At 38.6% G+C, this 20,634-nt stretch overlaps 1 protein-coding gene across 3 annotated transcripts in view; it reads left to right on the top strand.

Moving 5' to 3' along the window:
• LOC110462965 (nephrin-like) overlaps positions 1 to 20,634 on the top strand; it is a 34,591-nt gene that overhangs the window by 794 nt on the left and 13,163 nt on the right. For 2 of the 3 annotated variants that reach the window (XM_021517258.1, XM_021517265.1), the window contains exons 2-8: positions 2,957 to 3,289; positions 10,641 to 10,937; positions 11,068 to 11,427; positions 12,244 to 12,546; positions 14,482 to 14,745; positions 15,775 to 16,074; positions 17,476 to 17,805. In XM_021517258.1, the coding sequence (XP_021372933.1) occupies positions 2,957 to 3,289; positions 10,641 to 10,937; positions 11,068 to 11,427; positions 12,244 to 12,546; positions 14,482 to 14,745; positions 15,775 to 16,074; positions 17,476 to 17,805 (2,187 nt within the window). The remainder of the gene's footprint in view (positions 1 to 2,956; positions 3,290 to 10,640; positions 10,938 to 11,067; positions 11,428 to 12,243; positions 12,547 to 14,481; positions 14,746 to 15,774; positions 16,075 to 17,475; positions 17,806 to 20,634) is intronic. The other variant, XM_021517274.1, reaches the window with a different exon arrangement.

Below are 20,634 nucleotides of genomic sequence, written 5' to 3' on the forward strand. Positions count from 1 at the left end.
AAAAAAAAGCATTATTGAAAAAACTCTGTCTTTAATACTATTCTGTTGTTAAGTGTCCATTATAGTAAACAGCTGTGTATGTTAGGGAAAGTATCTTTGAATTATACTGTACATCGATCATCTCTATACATTCTCTATACATTGCTGTTTGCATATCATGTGCTTACTGATTGGCTCACGGCTCAACGTTTGAATAAATCTAAACAATCTTGACATTTGCGATGTAATGAAAAGTGAAGATTATAAAAACATTTTCCCTTTCTATGTCCGCACGAAACCAGCTTGAAACTAAAATTCTGTAGGAACAACTATCAAAATAAAACAACATGCAGGCAACTGTAATTCATCAGTTTAAATTAAAAAAAACACTATTCACATTAAGTAAGTCAATAAGGTTTTACTACTTATCAACAATAATTAAAGATTGGAATGGCATGCAGGTAGCTATATAATTATATTACAGCTGTGATGTTATAATAATTCATAATTATATAAAACATAATTATTTTAACTTCTGATAGATAATTGAAATAAACGTATCCTTTTTACTTTTTTAATATACGTATACCATCTCCTAACATGTCATGAAATAATATTCGTAAATTAAAGTAGACATACTTTCACCTACATCATTTTGAAACGGTTTTTAAAATTAACTAATTTGTTATTAGGTGTGAAACCATCCTCGATATCCAGGGGTTACGCTCATTTTCGCTCTCTGCACCCATGGAATATGTCATAGAAAAATTGAAGGCTCGGTGTGCAAAACCTTGTGGATGAGACGAGAAGACTAGTTTTGTCCTGTGATGTACACCAAGAGTCTCGCGGTCGCGTAACGGTAAACAATGACAGGCTTTGAAGTCGGGTGTCGCTCCTTTGTAATCTTCAAAGGATAAGTATCAGCCTAGTGATTGGTCAGTTGTTTTACCTGATACCAATCAAATGAATAGCCGTGTACGTGCCTTCATTTTTGCTATGAGATATCCCAGGGGTGTAGAGAGCGAAAGTAAGCGTAAGCCCTGGATTTCGAGAGTGGTGTGAAAGTAGAAATGTATGCTAAGTGAGACAAGGTATTTTAGAAATGTATGCTAGGCGAAACGAAAACGTTAATAGGACGTTAATCATTACAAACCAAACTGTCCCTCAAAAACCGACGGTTTCTTCCTCAACATCCTCGATATTCAGGGGTTACGCTCACTTTCGCTCTCTTCATCCCTGGAATATATCGTAGCAAAATCGAAGGCTCAGTGGCAGTACCTTGTATACGAGACGAGAAAACTAGTTTGATCCTTACATGTACATCAAAAGAGTCTCTCGGTCGTAAAACGGTAAAACTTACTGGCTTTGAAGTCCGGCGTGGTTCCTCTGTAATCTTCAAAGGACAAGTATTTACCTGACACCAATCTAATAGCTAGCCGCGTGCCTTCAATTTTGCTATGATGTATTCCAGGGGTGTAGAGATCGAAAGTGAGCGTAACCCCTGGATATCGAGGATGCTTCATATTTATTCTAACCTCTTCAACCGCCGCGAGGAATCGTTCCTGTAATGATACCCAGTTCCTTGTAAAAGTTACATCATTAGTACCAGTAGGTGTTGTTGTCAAGGGCGTAGCTAGGCCTCTATTAATGTGGATTCATAACTGTGCTAGGGGGGTCCGGGGGCCTGGCCCCCTGGACATTTTTAAAAACAATGGTGCAATCTGGTGCATTCTGGGCATTCTGAGGTGCTTTATTTAGTACTCGAAAATGGAAAGTTTTAGGATCTTAAATCAACAAATAAACCCTTTACTCGGCATATTTTTCTTCTTAAATAGAGCTAAAATAGCAAACAAATACGAGCCCCGATTATGTTAATAATACCCAGATTATCTAACAGAAGTATAATTTTCTGTCCTTTTTGCCAGCGAACTCACTGTATTATTATATTTTCAATGTCAATGTCCATTTGTCTAACTATGCAACATTGCTCGTCCAGACAGACGTTCAGTGGACATAGTGGAACTCATGTAGTTTTTCACCCTTCTCATGATACTGAACTGCCTCTCAGTTGAGACTGTTGAGACCGGCATGGTAATAAGCCACACTACCAGACTTATGTAAATGTTGCACTAAGGTCAGAAGGCTTTGTTTCTTCCAAAGACCGGGCAACTTTCGAATTCACGTCTGAAGCTTTCACGATCTCCACTAAAGTCGTCATGAAATGCATCAAATATGGCATCTTCTTGAGCAGGTGTCTTCAATGGCTATTTAGTATAGAAACGACAAGGAACGTTTGATATAAGCATGCAGTCAAGTACGCATAAGGCAACTTTAGCTGAATTTTTGTTTGTTTGTCAGAATCATGTGGATTCAACTGCGTACTCGCGTATAGGCAGCTACGCGCCTGGTTGTCGGTAAATCTCGCGCTCATCCCGAACCTCCTACAACAGGATTGTTGTTTTCATTTGTTTTGTCTGGCACTATTTGTTTGATTGACCAATTCTAGTCTCGTGCCTCTCCGTGATAACTTTCGAACTACCATACATATTCAAGGAAGTAATTCATTGTGGGCATAGTCTGTTCTATTCACTTGAACCTATGTGTTTCAAAGTCTCATATTTTTAAAGTCTCGTATCCTTCTGCGCAATAAGACTGATGATACCTACATCCCTACGGTTGTCGATTGGCGTGTCATGAACAGGGACAGCGCTTCTAAAGTAAAAAGGAGTTCCCCCTTAAAGTTCAGAGGTGAAAGCTGTTTACATGCAAAGCATTGTAACATTTGTTACGGGTATCGGTGTAGAGTGGACAGTGACTCACTCCACTGTCACAGAGGGAGGATCGCTCACCTTGACGTGTTATGTCATTGTTACATGTATTATTGGTATCGGTGTAGAGTTGACAGTGACTCCCTCCCCTGTCTCAGAGGGTGGATCACTCACCCTGACGTGTTATATCATTGTCACATGTTTTATAGGTATCGGTGTAGAGTTGACAGCGACCCCATCCCCTGTCTCAGAGGGAGGATCACTCACCCTGACGTGTTCGGTGACGGGGAACAGCTCTGTGTTTGCCTCATTTAATTACGAGGATGGGAGGTCTATTGGAATAGGACAACTATCAGGAGGACAGTGTTTAGATGGTAGTACAGCCCAGCCCTGTAACCAGCAGTGTAACTGTACCACAGACGGTAAATCCTTCTCCGTGACCATCTCCAGTGTGACCAGATCATGGGACAAGGCACGAATCAGATGTCTGGTCGCCAACCCAACAGCTACATACAGCGATATCATCGTAGTCAGCGTGATAAGTAAGTATACTTTTACTGATGTTGTAATATCATTATAAATTTGTAATAATTTCTTATTGGTCTGTGAGATGGTGATTTGAGTCGAGTACCGGAATTGAATTAACCGCAAACGTTTTTTTTTTGTTCTTTAACCAATATATAGAGGAGCTCACATGAGTTTCCATTTGATATGAGACATATGAAACGAGTTGAGAATGTGTTAACTTTACGAGGCTCTGCCGAGCAAAATTAACTTATTCTTAACGAGTTTCATAAATCACATATCAAATGGAAACTCATGTGAAATTCTCTTTATCACATGGCGTGAACAAATTGACAAAAACATCAATTTTAAACTCATTTTCCCCCTTCTCTATCAAAAGTAACTGAATAACGGCTAAAGAATATCATTCCAGAGAATGCGATGAAACATAGTTCCTAGATCCGTATATAACTTGATATTAGTAGCAACTCATACTATTATTTTAATTGTCAACTATTGTTAAACTTTGCAAACTTATATCGAAAATACATGTTTCCTATTATTCATGCAAAGGGGAGACAATTATTGGGGTGTATGGCGTGCAGTGTATGATTCTAAAATTGATAAAAGTATCACTCATCAGCGGCCGCTTCTGTCATTTCGCGCCATGTTTTTTTTTCTTCCCAGGAAAACGTGTTCCAGTTTCTAAACAGATATACAAAGGTACCGGATGACTGACAAAATATCCGATATATCTAAACAGCATGCAATTTGAATTATTGTAATTGTTCATTACCAGATATAATGAGAAAAATATTATTTCTTATAAATATCTTTGACTGTTTAATAAAAGAATACTGCTTCCCCTCCCCCAAGACTAAAATTGAGATTTCAATTTTACCAACAGTCAAAGAAAATTATAAAATGAACACATATGTAAAGCTACCAACTAATGGAGACCAGAAATTGAGAAGAATGACTAGCATTATGAACACTAAACAATGTAGAGTGACTAGTGACAAACAATATTGATAAATATATATATATCTAAAGATTGAACATGATATCAAACCTTTTCTTCAATGCAAAATAAATCTCCATGGACTAATATGCAACATTAAACCACATATAATACCAGGATCACTCACAGGAAAATACACTTTGAGCGAGCAAACATACACTAGTTTGGCCCTAGTTTCAAGCCAGCGTTCCGTAACCGCAAGAAAACCTCCTCCAAGACATTCACATATTGATCAAAAGTATTTGAACATAATTATCAGGATACCATCAAGGTAGCACACAGCTGAGCGAAATTATAATCCCTTTAACACTTTGTCCATTTAAAGTTGGAAACTATTTGGAGCTGTGCTAAGGCCCATTGATAATCTCTGAAATCTAAATGACCAAAAACAGGTGTTAAAAGCAGTAAATTTAGAAGATTCTGATGCTATACCCATTTGGGAAAAGCTTGATTGCATGTTAATGGAAGTTATAAAGGTAGGTGTACTGGCATTGAAAGACTCTTTGAGTTCTTGAAGGTTTGGAATGGTGTACCAAAAAGGCTGGGTCTGAGATTTGAGGTAACGGAAATCACAACAAAATCTATAAGCCATTAAATGTGCCTAACAATCATTCTGGGACAATTTTCCACCAGGCTTTTTATGTTTGGAGACAAGTAATATAGGACTAGTTATGGGTAAATCATTTTTCTCGTTGACAGGTGCAATAATTCCCTGATCTAACAAATGGCCTAATTGTGTTCTGATACATTTTTTTTTGTCAGGAGATAAACGATATGGCTGCTGATGCTTTGAGACATAACTAGGGTTCAGATGAATGACATGTTCTACTATCTTAGTGAAACCTAAAGATGGATTGTCCTTTGTGACAAAAACATCTCTATTTGTACACACACATTCTTTTAAAGATTCAACTTGAGTTGCAGACGAATTGGGAAAACGAGAATCAAAATTTGACAAAAACTCCTGCCGGTCACTAGTACTAGACTGATCAGCACCTTTCCGAAACATTGGGGCTATTTGTTGTAATATGGTTACAATTATATGCACTGTCACCAACATTATCATTGGCAGACTTTACTATGTGACAACCATCCATTGATACAAGATCTGCCAAAACTGTGCCTCTAGATATCACTGTAGTAGTGTCAATGGGGTTTAAAAGTTTGACTGGAATGGTTCGGGAACCTTGCACAGTAACCAAAGATCTAGCAACAAATAGACCGGCTCTTAAGATTTGTTTACCAGCTGTACAAATACATTGGACCCCCCATCATAGATCCCTTAGGGACCTGGACCTTGTACCATACACTCAGATGAGGGATTGATTCTAATTCCATGTTTATATTTGACTTTCAATTTCTTTCATAAAAATGAGTATTACATGGAATAAAAATCAAGTACAATTTTGTTTGTAGACAATGTAAACAATGTGCCTTAGATGAGCGGGTGGGAGTTATGAGCAATGATATGTACTAGAAAGTTACAGCGGTCATTTTGAGCTCGCCCCTTGATTCGTACTGTATTTGTCTGGGGTCAGCCTATTTGACTGTGGACGCAGAAGATGGGAGTATGGCAGATTTACATGTTTGCGGCAGAGAATCAAACAGTGATTGAGACATCAAGAAAATTGTACAACCAGCATCAAGGAGACCTGCAACTCTGAATTTTTCAAATGTCACATGTAAATACATAAACTTAGGTTTGGGTACAGGTGAGTTGTGTTCATGATCATAATGTGTATCACTAGAGGAGTCACGACTTCGTTGTGAACAATCTGTGTCCGCATCATCAGCACCGGTGCTGTCATTCACATTAAGTACAAACTTTGTATCTTTGTGTTCTCGTGTATCACCCTCTTTCCATCGAAGTGGAGCAGGGCTACGTCGCGCGTATTTAATGACCGCCGGAGGGGCCGCGACCCTCCCCAGTTTCCCATGGGTGGCTGTGTGTGAACAGGCATAAGTTGAGCATGTTGGAAAAGTGAGCCTTATCCTGACGCATCAGTAGCGTCTCCAGGATGACCAGCGATATGGGGGAGTCTGGTATTCAAATGGTGTACGCAATTGAAAGCTGGGTGGCTACTGTCCACACAACTGGCACTTAATAGTTGGTTCTGACTGTCCTTGCCCTGCCTACAAACACCCAAAACGTCTATGGCCCTCCCCATGGCAGCGAAAACAGTTATGGAGGCACAATAGTCCAGTGGTAGGTTGCTGGGCTCGTGACCGAAGGGTTGCGAGTTCGAGTCATGTCATGGCACTGTGTTGTATCTTTGAGGAGGATACTTTACTCCGCTTGTTCCAGTCTAATCAGCTGTAAATAAGTACGTGGTTAGGTAGTGCTAGAATGTAGAATGTTAGCTGCGGGCGTCAAAATGGCAGCACCGGCTGCATGCTCACCAGGGAGTTGAGAAAGATATTGGCTGGTTGCAAAGGCTCTATAACCACGGATAATAATGTGCGAACCGCTTTGAGACTTCCTACGAACTAGGTTGTGATAAAGCGGTCATATAAGAACCTCTAATTATTATTAATTATTATTATTATTTATGGCAGTTCCTGTCCGTGGCAGTACCAACTCCTGTCTTTGGTCATGATGCGGTGGGGATGTAAGTGCACCCTGCTTTACCATAGTAGGTAACGTCTCCATTTGTGTAGCAAGTTCTAAGAGCAAGGAATTAACTTTAGATTGAGCACCAGCAGAACGTTCCTTGCTAATGGCCTGAACAGTAGGTGTCATTTGTCCCGTAAGGGAATATCTATGACCAGCTGCCTCTCCTGTTCTTTCCTGCCCTCACTAAAAAGCTAGGAAATTGGGCAAAGCAACAATAAATTGAGCTACCATGTCTCTTTCTCTTTTTTGAAGTCTACGTTCCTTCTCCAATATTACACTTCATGTAGCATGAGTTTCTGAAATGCCGCAGATTGCAGGGTAAGTGATGGATCCAACCGATCACAACCCCCATATTTGTCAATAATTGCGCGTGAAAGTTCAGATCAGTCTGCTTTTGTCGCGTGATCTAAACTATCAAACCAGGTTTGGGCAGGACCGGCGAGCTGTATATGGAATGCTACAATGCGGCAAACGGGAGTAGGATCCAGATAAAGTCCATTGTAGGTAATATATAACTGAAACTCGCCGAGAAATTATTGCCATTCCTCGAATGAATAGCCGTAAAGTTTAACATTGTCTGATGGTACTACTGGTGAAATAATGACTGGTTGTTCTGAATATTCTCTTTCATGAGACGTTTTAGTCGGTTACTGCGAGTGTGAAGGATTTTCATCGTTATCACATGCACGTGATCTACATCCTCGTTATCCAGGGGCTATGCTCACTTTCGCTCTCTACACCCCTGGAATATGTGATAGCAAACTCAAAAGCTCAGTGTGCAGTACCTTGTGGACGAGACGGGAAAACTAGTCTGATCCTTTGATGTACATCAAAAGAATCTCGCGTTCGCGTAATGGTAAAACTTACCGGCTTTGAAGAACAAGTATCAGCCTAGTGATTGGTCAGGAATGTTTACGTGACATCAATCAAACAGCTACTTTGTGCCTTCAATTTTGCTATAGCATATTCCAGGGGTGCAGAGAGCGAAAGTGAGCGTAACCCCTGGATATCGAGGATGGTGATCTAGAACTGGGGGAAACAGTCCGAGGTGTCGTCGATAGCAAATCATTTACGTTATCATCGGTGAGCAAAAATGACAAAAGCATTATGGCGGTTTTTTTTTATCATAAAACAGTTCAATGAGGATTCTCCACCTTTTTGGGGTGTATGTCATGCAGTGTATGATTCTAAAATTGATCAAATTATCACTCATCAGTCGCTTCTGTCATTTCGCGCCATGTTTATTTTGTCACCCCCGGAAAACGTGTTACAGTTTCTAAACTTATATACAAAGGTACCGGATGACTGACAAAATATCCGGAAATTCGAAACAGCATGCAATATGAATTACAATAATTTTTCATTACCAGATATTATCAGAAAAATATTACTTTTATAATTATCTTTGACTGTTTTATAAAAGAATACTCCACAGTGCTTTTCACGTAATGACCTAAAATATGACCTCGCGAGACTAGCAGATAGCAGCGTCATAGCGCTCGCAAGTACAAAATCGAGGTCAAACATGTTTCCGAACCGCACTAGTCACTGTCGCTGTCTGAAACAATTCTTCTTCGTATAATGACTCTTGGATGGCAAGAGAATATTCATTAATGAGGCCGTGTAACTGTTCGTGGCTGTATTTTGAACCGTGGTGTTGTAACAAGTCGGATTCAACTGATTCTGTAATGGGTGTTTGTACAATCATAACGAATGTGTTAATTGCAGAGCCTCGCAAAATTAAAACATTCTCAACTCGTTTCATAAATCTCATATCAAATGGAAACTCATGTGAGATCCTCTATGTATGTATAAGTGTTATTTGTGGTCCAACAAAGGTCCTCCGAACAAAATTACATTGTTTGTAGATTTGCAAGCAAGATGGGGAAGATGTTATACATTAGGATACCTACCGTATACCGAGAAACGTTTGCCCACTCAAACTTTCGCTGTAATGGTAAATTCGCCCTCATCACAATAGGCGAAAAAGCGAAAGTTAAACCGCAGCGAATATTTTCCGGTAAACACTATATTACAATATTCAATACATTATTTGAACGTCGTCATTTAACGTTTTACAGTGTTTTGAATACCTCATGATAATTTTGACATCACACTTTTTCATTGAGATGATATAAAAACATCAAATACATATTAGTTAATACTTGTTGATTGGACAGGTACATAGCAGGATTTTATGGTCATTGCTTTTATTTCTATGCCAAAGCAAATAATTTGAGTATAATATTCAAGTATCATTCGGTCATTTGTTTTTTACAGTGGTATTCCTTCCTATCATTAGCGAAGAGTGCCTGTCAAGATATCATTTCTATTGTTAAATGAACAGTGTAATGTTCAGCCAGTATTTATTACAATAATTAACGTGTCGCGACACTATCAGTCCCAGCCTTTATTATGAACATTATATATATACACCATGTACAGTATCACTGTAACTGATGCCATGTATAACCACGTGACAATATCACCTGTTATTGTCGAACCCCAACTCAACACGTCGTTTAACTTCTCAATTGGCACTTGTTAAATTATATCTCATCCGCAATATTTACTGTAAATGTCAACTGGATAATATAAAGGTCGATGGAATATAAGCCATAACCCGTAATTCTGTGATGACGGCAAATCCACGTGCCTTTACTGTTGATGGTGTCACAGAGATTTTCACGTAACGGTGAGGTGGGGATTCAAAGAAATGCCAAGCTCATTCATTGTTGTACATCTGAAGGTTGTGAAACATTTTGGGTAGGGCAGCGGGGCATGAACCAATACGGAAATAAAAGGTTCAACGCCTACTTTCATACGGACTCGGGGTCTGAAAGGGTAGGGCCCCGACAGAGGAAATTTGAATGTACAGCTTTACTATTATAAAAATAAAATAAAAAAATACTGGAGCAATGTGTCAACGTGCATAACAACCACTATCATTGAGAAGATGTTCGAAGGGCTACTCATATTAATTGGTTTATAATTCAAAAGCTGCCAAAAGGAAAACAATAGTGTTGTTTACTGTGCATTTTCTAAAATTACTTTAATATCGATGAAGATCCACACTGCATTTAAACAATTTTTCGGATGCAAATACTGTAAAAGGATTTAGCTAACGTGCACCATAGAATATACATGGTTGCCAATTGCGTTCATACTATCGTATACGCCATCAGGAAATGAAGGTTACTTCTTAAATATAACAATTGTGCAAATGTTATATTGTAGACAAAGTACAATCACGACAGGTAGTTAATGTCTTAAACCGTCGGATCAGCCTACACTAATGTATATGATAAGTTGTGTTTATAATTTGATAACTCACTTAACAACAAACGTTCATGCAATAAAGTAAGACACATTTTAGACTCCTGACCTGTCAGGGCTTCCAACTAAACGTCCCCGGCACTAAAGAATCTTGCTGGGGAATATCCGTATATCTGACCGTCGCGGCCTCCTCAAAACTTGCACAGATGTCGTATATTAGACACAGAAAAATTGTTTGAAACAAACAACAGGAAGGATAACAATTCGTTCTTCGAACCCACAATCTCACAATATATACAGTAGGTTTAATCATTTTTGTTTTAGAATTTCATCTCGGAGTTGAAATATACATTTGTTGTTTCATAAATGAATATATAGCACATGTAATGAGGATTTTGGTATCCAAATTTTTTTTATTTTTTTTTAAATTGAAACATATATATCGTGAAGGACATACACACCAGTGATTCTGTTTCAGACCCTCCAACAGGAACCTTGATTGTGGCGCCATCTGGTACTCAATCTGTCCTGACAGGAACACAAGTAACACTCCAGTGTCAGGTAGGGGGAGGTAACCCTCTGGCTACACTGACATGGCAATGTAAAGGGTCACCAGTGACTGGACAGGATCTGACCAATACCACCACAGCAGTGTCCAGTCTGACATTTACAGTGGACAGTACCTACCACCAACAACAGTGTGTGTGTACCGCCGGACACCAGGCCAGTCCTAATGGACAGTTTGGTACAGTAAGCGTCGCCTTTAATATTCTCTGTAAGTTGATTTATATAGTATTTGAATGGATTTACGTTATTGTGTTATCAAATATTAATGATAAATGTTATTCGACATCAAACCAAAATATTAACATTTCTTTTATTTCATTTATTTTCCGTTGTATCAGATGCACCGACTGTGGAGACATTTGCTATACACTACACCTCACCATTTTACAAGGGGGATAATGTATATATTGACTGTAAGATTGATGGAGGTAACCCCCTGGCTACTTTGTCCTGGACCTGTGTGGACCAATCAAAGGAGACCTCCACTAATATGGACACCAAAGGTCGGGCTGTGAGCAGGCTAACTATCACATCTATTACAGAAGTCTACAACAGCAGGCAGTGTACATGTACAGCAACACACCTAGCGCTGTCTCCAAGTCTGACCAAATCTGCTGTTATCACTGTGTATTGTAAGTATTATGTACATGTAGGACTGTCACCAAGTCTGACCAAATCTACTGTTATCACTGTGTATTGTAAGTATTATATATAGGGTTGTCACCAAGTCTCACGAAATCTACTGTTATCACTGTGTATTGTAAGTATTATGTACATGTAGGCTTGTCACCAAGCCTGACCAAATCTGCTGTTATCACTGTGTATTGTAAGTATTATGTACATGTAGGGTTGTCACCAAGTCTCACCAAATCTACTGTTATCACTGTGTATTGTAAGTATTATGGAATATGTATGAACGGAGCTGTGTTGCATACCCTCATAAATGTTAAAAAGATGCATTTTAAACTTTAAATAAACATCTATACTGGCAATTAAAAATGGTTTTACAAAATAAAATGTCTTTTCAGATGACGATTATAGATGACACTTACAATAAACAATCCTAAAAGTGTTTTCAGGTTGTCGGCTATAGGTTTTACATGTGTATAAATATATTGTTTTGGATAAGTTAACACACAGCAAATGGGAATGTTGGAATAAGGATTTGTTGTTGTGATAGCGAAATTGGAACATCAAACCAATTAGCTGATGAACTTTATCATTGAGAAGTGGCCGAACTGACACCCGTCACAAGCTACAACTATAGTTTATATAGCAGTTATATATATGGTTAATACTGTTTAGAAGTAAATAGTACTATGTATGTAAAAAGGTTCGCACAAATATACACCGATATATACCTCGCAATAATTGCCAAGATTTCTACAACCTATAGTTTTGCAGAACATTCAGACACGAAAGTGCATTTTCGATGGCTATCAGAAAAATATAATTTCCAATTTGTAGTTACGAAAGTGTTGAAAACTGTGTCAATTACGTTTGTATTCATTTAGACCCACCGAGTACCCCTGCTCTAGCTGTTGACACAACCAATGGCGGGACACTACCGTGGCTGGACAGACCGACATTTACCGGTATCCTAACGTGTACAACAACAGCGGGGAATCCCCCTACAACACGGATATCATGGTACAACAATGGCGTCATAGATCCTGGCCAATCAGCGATAACGAGGAGGTTTGACCCACCAGACAAGGATTATAACGGACATACCTTTACCTGTAGGGCTGATAACAACTACACAGACACCAAGGATACCAGTGTAGTGTCTAACGGGCTGGTACTGGATATTGAATGTAAGATCATCCTCAATACTCCTAGGTTTACGCTCACTAACGATATCTGCACACCTGGAATATGCTGTGGAAAAATTGAAAGTTCAGCATGCACCACCTTGTGAATGAGACGATAAAACTTGTTTGATCCTTTGATGAACATCAAAAGAATCGCGTAACGCGGTCGCGTAACGGTACAATTGACTTGATATGAAGTCGGTTGTCACTTTTTTGTAGTCTTCAAAGGACAGGCATCTGCCTTAGCAATCAGTCAGGTTTCTTAACATGCGACCAATCAAATGCTAGCCGCGTGCCTTCAATTTTGCTTTGCCATATTCCAGGGATGCAAAGAGCGAAAGTGATTGTAACTCCTGGAGTATCGAGAATAATGTAAGATATGCATAATGACAATGCTGTTATTTGTTTTTACACAAACAGTCGCAAGATAATGCTTAAAGGTATGACAAATAAATGATATAAATAAGTATATACTTGGGAGGAACATTACCTGTACACAAAACAAGATGTTATATAGACATAGCATGCATTCTTAAATTTTACAGCTTTAAACTATTGTTGCCTATGATTTAACATCGCTATTCCCTTATGTTATTTCCGAATATGACGGCGTTGGTGCTTCATTAAATGTTGGTTACAAGGTACAATAAATCAAAAAGCCAATTAATTCATTTTACAAGATTTATACATTTTATGCTTGTATTAGACATAACTCCGGAAGAAATTATAAAAAATAACCAATATTCATAGCACGTAAAATTATGTCCTCCTCTTTTCATCGACGGGACTTTCATTGAAAATGCATATGAATCACAATCACAAATGTGTTAGCTTGATAAATACGCACGATGTATGTTGCATAATCAAATTTTCAGATTAAATATCCGGAGCTACCATTAACGTGGTACCGTACTTGGAAATGATACTTACTAACGCCTACTGCATATGATTGTCAAGTTTACTGTAATTGTATATACATTGTGTACTCTTGCTTTCTTGGTGATCTGATATGTAATGGTGTATTACACCCACACAACATATCATAATCTATTGCGGGCATAGTTTGGTTGTACTTACCAATAGAATCATGGAATTGTATAATTAAACTTTACATGTTTAGTCCATTAATGAAACACTTTTTACAAGCTCATATTTAGAACTATTGTTTGATCGAATGGTAAAGCTACATTGGTCTTTATATGTGAGGAAATCGGAGAAAACCTGCCTATTCGAGCTGAAGATCATTCCTGTTCGAGGAGAGGAATCAACCTGTTTTTGTCTTAGTAAAAGGCGGGTGGCAATTCTGCCACCCATCTTCCCCAGAGTGGAATGTTGAACGACGATAACACAACTAACAACCTGGCAAAGAACAGTGTTGTAAATATTAAGGGCAATGACAATTATTTCCCGTCGTTTATTCAGAAAAAAACACGGGCCATATATTATCGTCATGTTAACACGCAGACTTGTACAAAGTGCAATATATCTATAGTCTAATGATATGCTAACACAAAATCGATGTATTAACAGACGAGATTCTTGAAAAAGAATGATTGGGTATTACATAGGTTGATCTAATGTGGAGATCATGATTCCGTGAAATTGTCAAAACATATATAAGCGTTAACTGACACAAAATGTGTTATCGAACCAAAAGTAATGATATGGCATTTTTTGTCCAAGACGCTTATATTAATTCTGATTTTTGCTAGCATAATCAGCAACATATCTCTCCACTTTCTATCGCCTTGTGAAGGCTATTTTTTCTTAAAATACATATCTAGATGATTCATGTTTTCACCCTGAAATCAATATTTTGGTTTGTTTTGCTACATCAATGACACTATAAAAGTCACCAATTTTTAAAAGAAATGTGTGGATTACTTGTTACACAATTCATTATACAGTTGCATTTTACGTTGTTGCTTTGTATGACAGATGACCCAATCATTACACTTGACAAGTCTACAGCCTACATCAACGAGAGCCAGAGTTTCAGTAGGCCATGTTCAGCAGAAGGTAATCCCTCTCCAGCTGTGTCCTGGTACCGTGACACGACACTTGTCCAGTCACACGGGACTCTCCAGTTCTCCAGGACAGACCGACAGGACTCGGGGACCTATACATGTACCGCCACTGCACGTTCTACTAACGGCAACATCTTACTGCAGTCTACGAAACTCTTTAATGTTATCATTCGATGTGAGTAAATCAGTTAATTTATGCTGCGATCGAAAACAGTTTTATTATTTTGACTGCAAAGTTATACGTTCAGTTAACTCGTCTCTCGTTAATCACTGAATGTGTTTTAATTATCGTTGTTATGTTTTGATGTCTATATCTCTACTGACCTCGTATTTGAGTCTTATTTTTATTTAAATTACATTTAACATGTATGTACGTATAAAAGTGGAATACGTAGCGAGGTTAGAAAAAAATATTCCAATTGTGTACAACAAATGTTGATTGCATCCACATTTTCGCATGTAATTAAAATTGAGTATTCGTTCGTGTTATCTACTGAATTCGACAACTTCACCTGCTAATTTGGCTGTCGTTTTGAACCTGCAAACGCTGAAATGATGCCTCATCGTTTTCATTTAACTTAAGGCTAATTTTTGGATACTGCAGTCGAAGGTCATGCTATTTAAGTTTTGAGTCGATGTACTTGGAAACATTCAAATGTGTACATGCTACGAATAAATTAACCCTTACTCGATAACGCACATGCGTCCTAGAACAAATGAATTCTTCCTTTTTTCATAATTATGTTAAAGATAATAAAATCCCTCAGTCCTTTTACGTCATTTCTATAATTGTCTAGTTACCGAGTCCTACAAACAGAAATGAAATTGGTTAATTCTAAAGTGGCATTGTTTGTATTGATAAGCATAGGCAATACTAGCAGTTCACAAAGGCACTTATTAAATTATCATGATGACATACATGACATACAGTGTCATATATAATCATGACGAAAATATAACAATCTCGGTTGACGTAAATAAATCAATTTCGGTTATCAAAAGACACATCTAACATTTCTTTCTATGTTTTCGTATGAACCTGTTCGAATGCAGCCAGCTAAACACATTACTATATGATACTGCTCTAACGTGTTTAAGTCATATCACGCATAAATCATTTAATGTTATAATTAAATTGATCAGATGGACCTGACGTTGACCGTGCTATCACTAACACAGATTTGTTTGATAACTCTTTCTTCAGATGGTCCAGATGTCAGCCTTGTTATCACTAACACCACAGAAAACACAACAAATGTCCATGTGGTTTGTACAGCTAACGGGGTACCTGACCAGTACACATACAGGTGGACACACATGTTCGGATCTACAGTGATTAGGGACACGTTTGACCAGGTGACTAGTTCAGGGTCAGTTAGTACACTTTCCATTCCTAGAATGACTTACGAGGACATGGGGACGTATGTGTGTGAGGTGGACAACGGATTCAGGGGGAGAGATGGAGAGGTTGTACAGAAACGACAGGGATTCCTATCTGTGCAAGGTAACGCCGTAAAAAGATTATGTTATCTTGGATGATTTATTTTTATTTAAATAACAAGTAGAGGTGTAAGTACAAAGAAAAGGTGATATCAACAAAAGGTAACAAGAAACGTTTCCAAAATATGTATTTGTGATCGATGTATTTTCACGTTCTTCACTTCGTTTATATACACAACTAGCTTTTTTCGATTATATGGCTCCATTTCACTCGACTCGCCTTACGGATTTATTAATATCACAGGAATTTTCTGAACAAAACACATTAAGTGCGATTGATTTTATGTGAAGCCGGATAAGTATGTTGTAAAATATATCTTTAGAATCTCAATAGGATTTTGTGCATTACCTGTCTTGTACAAATGGAAAAATTATATCGAAAGCAATTGACCCTGTTTATATATCGCAGCCGTGTCAGGATACTTAGTAAATCTGTATCTGACACTCTTAGTTTAATTCCGAAGTGAATGTTCACCCCTAAAATTTTAAATATTAGGCTTCCACTATTCCTATACATAATGCAAATGTTTAGATGAAAAAACACAATTATATTTCTAAGTAATTTCCTATACCTCTCGTATTAAAAATAACTTTAAAGAGGATTGTGCCTCTGATATGGTTAAAGCCGTGCCTTGATTTACATGTTACATGTAGCCCGTGGAATGGGCATATTGTGAGGTAGGCACTTAACATTGTTTTGCACAAGCAATGTAACGAGTATATCTGCACAATATTACAGGGCAATACAATACACTGATTATTAATCATGAATTATGTACACGCTTGATTGTCTGCATTGTATAAGTAAATAACAAAAAATCTTAAATTATGCACGGTAATATTAGAATCTCGGGAGAGGTAAAAACAGCAGTGTTTTTGATCGTCAAGCCAGGGCTACTTTGAAAGCCAAAATGAAACACCTACCAACAGTTTTTAATTTTGCTTTGTATTTATTTTAAACATTTTGTAGCTGATGACTTACGTCCGTTCTTGATCTTAACATCATTGATTCCTCGTCTATCAGTCAATCTGTTCATAGTAATATCAGTTATATATTTGCACAATTTTTAATTATCATGAACATTTTAGCATCAATTAGGTCTTAATTTACTTTAAAGCTATCCACAATGTCCCTGTCACATTACTTCCCATGAAGTAATCGTCACAGTTGCTTTCAACTTTTGCTTCATTATGTATGTCTAGCACGTGACTAACTCTTTAACAATGTCTCCTAAGGTGTAATCAAATGTCCATTTTTGGATTAACTTAAACAACTGTTTTAATCAAAGTCCAATAAAAAGACAAACCGACGTGATAGATATTTGTTTATGATACTTTTTCTATGTTATTCCATGTAAAACGTTTCGATATTTAACAGAGGTTTGCATTTTTCTGTGATTTTCAGGCAGTCCAAAAATAATCGGAGCACATGGTAAATATGTCGCTGAAAAGGACAATATTTTTGACATCAACATAACCTACGTAAGTTTTTCTGCGCCCGTTAATACGACAATATTGCGACCAGACTCCACTTTACCTCCTCAAAGCGAACTTTCTATCACCGTCTCGTCGGTTCCAGTGACAGTTGCATTCTATAACAAGGATGTTCCTGTTGACGGTTACATGGTAAACTTACACTTCAGCAAGTTCGAATCCAAGCACAGAGGACATTACCGGCTGTATGTCAGGAATATATTTGATGATCGTGATTACAACTTCGAAATCATCATTTCAGGTGAGTTTTAAAATGTGTGTGGAATTTTCAGCTCATCTTGCCCAAAGGGCACAGTGAATATAGCGATCTGCTTTTGCCCTTTGTTAACTATTTTTCCATTACCATTGGTCAGATTTCTTCAAAATGTTTTGTATAAAATACTCCTATGTATCGTTGAATATTTTTTCTAACAATCGCTAATTTGATTATATTGATAATTTTTAATAAGCAACTTAAGCAGATATTTATAAATTTTACGACGGCAAATAAAACCTGTTCACAAAAGGGGCTACTTTGTCAACAAATTGTGCAATATTTGAATATTAAAACACTGCAAGAATTTTGTCTATAAATATCATTACTCTAAGCCCTCCTCTTAAAACAAAGTCGACAAAAAATGAAGTTTCAGTGGTTTTGAGATGCAAGTATTGCGCAACGTTTTGCCCTAAAAGCCATTTTATGAGCCATAATCACGGCAGCAGGGTTAATATTTTGTATGAACATCTACACACGTTCTAAATAGCAAAACAACTTTCAAGTTCATGATGTTGTGCAAGTAATTTGCTAGTATGGAGTATAACAGTTTTTTCGAAAAGAAATGACGACCTATAATCAAGGTCATAAGAGTGATATTCGTTAAAACTCTTAAACAACTTCTTTTGATAATAAGAAAGACCCACAGTCATGATATTTAGCCAGTAATGTGCTTGCATGATGTGATAAATGTAGGCAAATAAATGGCATTGTCTTGTATTTAAGGTCATAGAGGAAAAATATGGCAAGAAACTTCAACTACTTCGTCTTAAATACCAAACGGTTTAGAGTGATGATATATGGCCTAAAGCTACATGGCAATAATAGCAATAATGTTATGGAAAAGGAATGACGTGAAGTGAAGGTAACTGGTGGCAAAATGTGTAATACTTAAATGATAGTATGCATCCGTTACTTTTATTACACTAGAAACGAATACCATTATTTCTACTATTACTCATAGCTTACTATTCCGTCTTTGCGTATTGCAGGGTTATCTTCTCTTGAGAGCAGGTATTGGTTGTTACGTCAATTGTTTGTGAGAATAACGTCATAAATGTTTGATAAAACGACGTAATTTTCTCACACAAGCCAATGACATAACAATCAATACCTGCTCTCAAGAGAAGATAACTCTGCAATACGCAAAGACGGAATATGCCTTCATAAAAGATGGAAACATGATGTATTGATATTGCAGTTACTGTAACATATTGGTTCATCCCAGCTGAAGAGTTGAAGCGCGATTTCATTATAAAGAGGGCAGGTTCCATCAGAACAGAATCCTAAACTCTGTTTATGCGATCGTCCGCAGTTAAACATATACTAATGAAATCGAACTGCATTACATCCAGCAATGATAAACTTAACTATATTTTTGTATACATATTGTACGAGAGCCATTCAATATATTCTCTCAACACACAGATCCGGTACGAACAAACAATAAAATTGCTTTGCAACCCGAAAAATCATTTAAAAAGTATGGACGTGGAAAATTTCTGCATCATCTGACAAGAATTGAAGTTATTTATTTTTGAATAATAAACACTCAATGCTTAAATGAAGTCTAAATCCGAAAAACGCTCCTATACCAAACACGGTGTGCTTTACAGATACTGCCAAATTTGAACCATGCAGAGGTGTGCTGCATTAGAATCGTGTTCAAGTGAGTGAACAAATTCAAAAATGGTTAGCTTAGCATCAGATGGTACACACGGCCAGGCAGGCCAGTTGTTGTAGCATCAGATGGTACACACGGCCAGACAGGCCAGTTGTTGTAGCATCAGAGGATACACACGGCCAGGCAGGCCAGTTGTTGTAGCATCAGAGGGTACACACGGCCAGGCAGGCCAGTTGTTGTAGCATCAGAGGGTACACACGGCCAGGCAGGCCAGTTGTTGTAGCATCAGAGGGTACACACGGCCAGGCAGGCCAGTTGTTGTAGCATCAGAGGGTACACACGGCCAGGCAGGCCAGTTGTTGTAGCATCAGAGGGTACACACGGCCAGGCAGGCCAGTTGTTGTAGCATCAGAGGGTACACACGGCCAGGCAGGCCAGTTGTTGTAGCATCAGAGGGTACACACGGCCAGGCAGGCCAGTTGTTGTAGCATCAGAGGGTACACACGGCCAGGCAGGCCAGTTGTTGTAGCATCAGAGGGTACACACGGCCAGGCAGGCCAGTTGTTGTAGCATCAGAGGGTACACACGGCCAGGCAGGCCAGTTGTTGTAGCATCAGAGGGTACACACGGCCAGGCAGGCCAGTTGTTGTAGCATCAGAGGGTACACACGGCCAGGCAGGCCAGTTGTTGTAGCATCAGAGGGTACACACGGCCAGGCAGGCCAGTTGTTGTAGCATCAGAGGGTACACACGGCCAGGCAGGCCAGTTGTTGTAGCATCAGAGGGTACACACGGCCAGGCAGGCCAGTTGTTGTAGCATCAGAGGGTACACACGGCCAGGCAGGCCAGTTGTTGTAGCATCAGAGGGTACACACGGCCAGGCAGGCCAGTTGTTGTAGCATCAGAGGGTACACACGGCCAGGCAGGCCAGTTGTTGTAGCATCAGAGGGTACACACGGCCAGGCAGGCCAGTTGTTGTAGCATCAGAGGGTACACACGGCCAGGCAGGCCAGTTGTTGTAGCATCAGAGGGTACACACGGCCAGGCAGGCCAGTTGTTGTAGCATCAGAGGGTACACACGGCCAGGCAGGCCAGTTGTTGTAGCATCAGAGGGTACACACGGCCAGGCAGGCCAGTTGTTGTAGCATCAGAGGGTACACACGGCCAGGCAGGCCAGTTGTTGTAGCATCAGAG

This window comes from Mizuhopecten yessoensis, unplaced genomic scaffold (assembly GCF_002113885.1).
Source record: "Mizuhopecten yessoensis strain PY_sf001 unplaced genomic scaffold, ASM211388v2 scaffold1471, whole genome shotgun sequence".
Taxonomy (NCBI): Eukaryota; Metazoa; Mollusca; class Bivalvia; order Pectinida; family Pectinidae; genus Mizuhopecten; species Mizuhopecten yessoensis.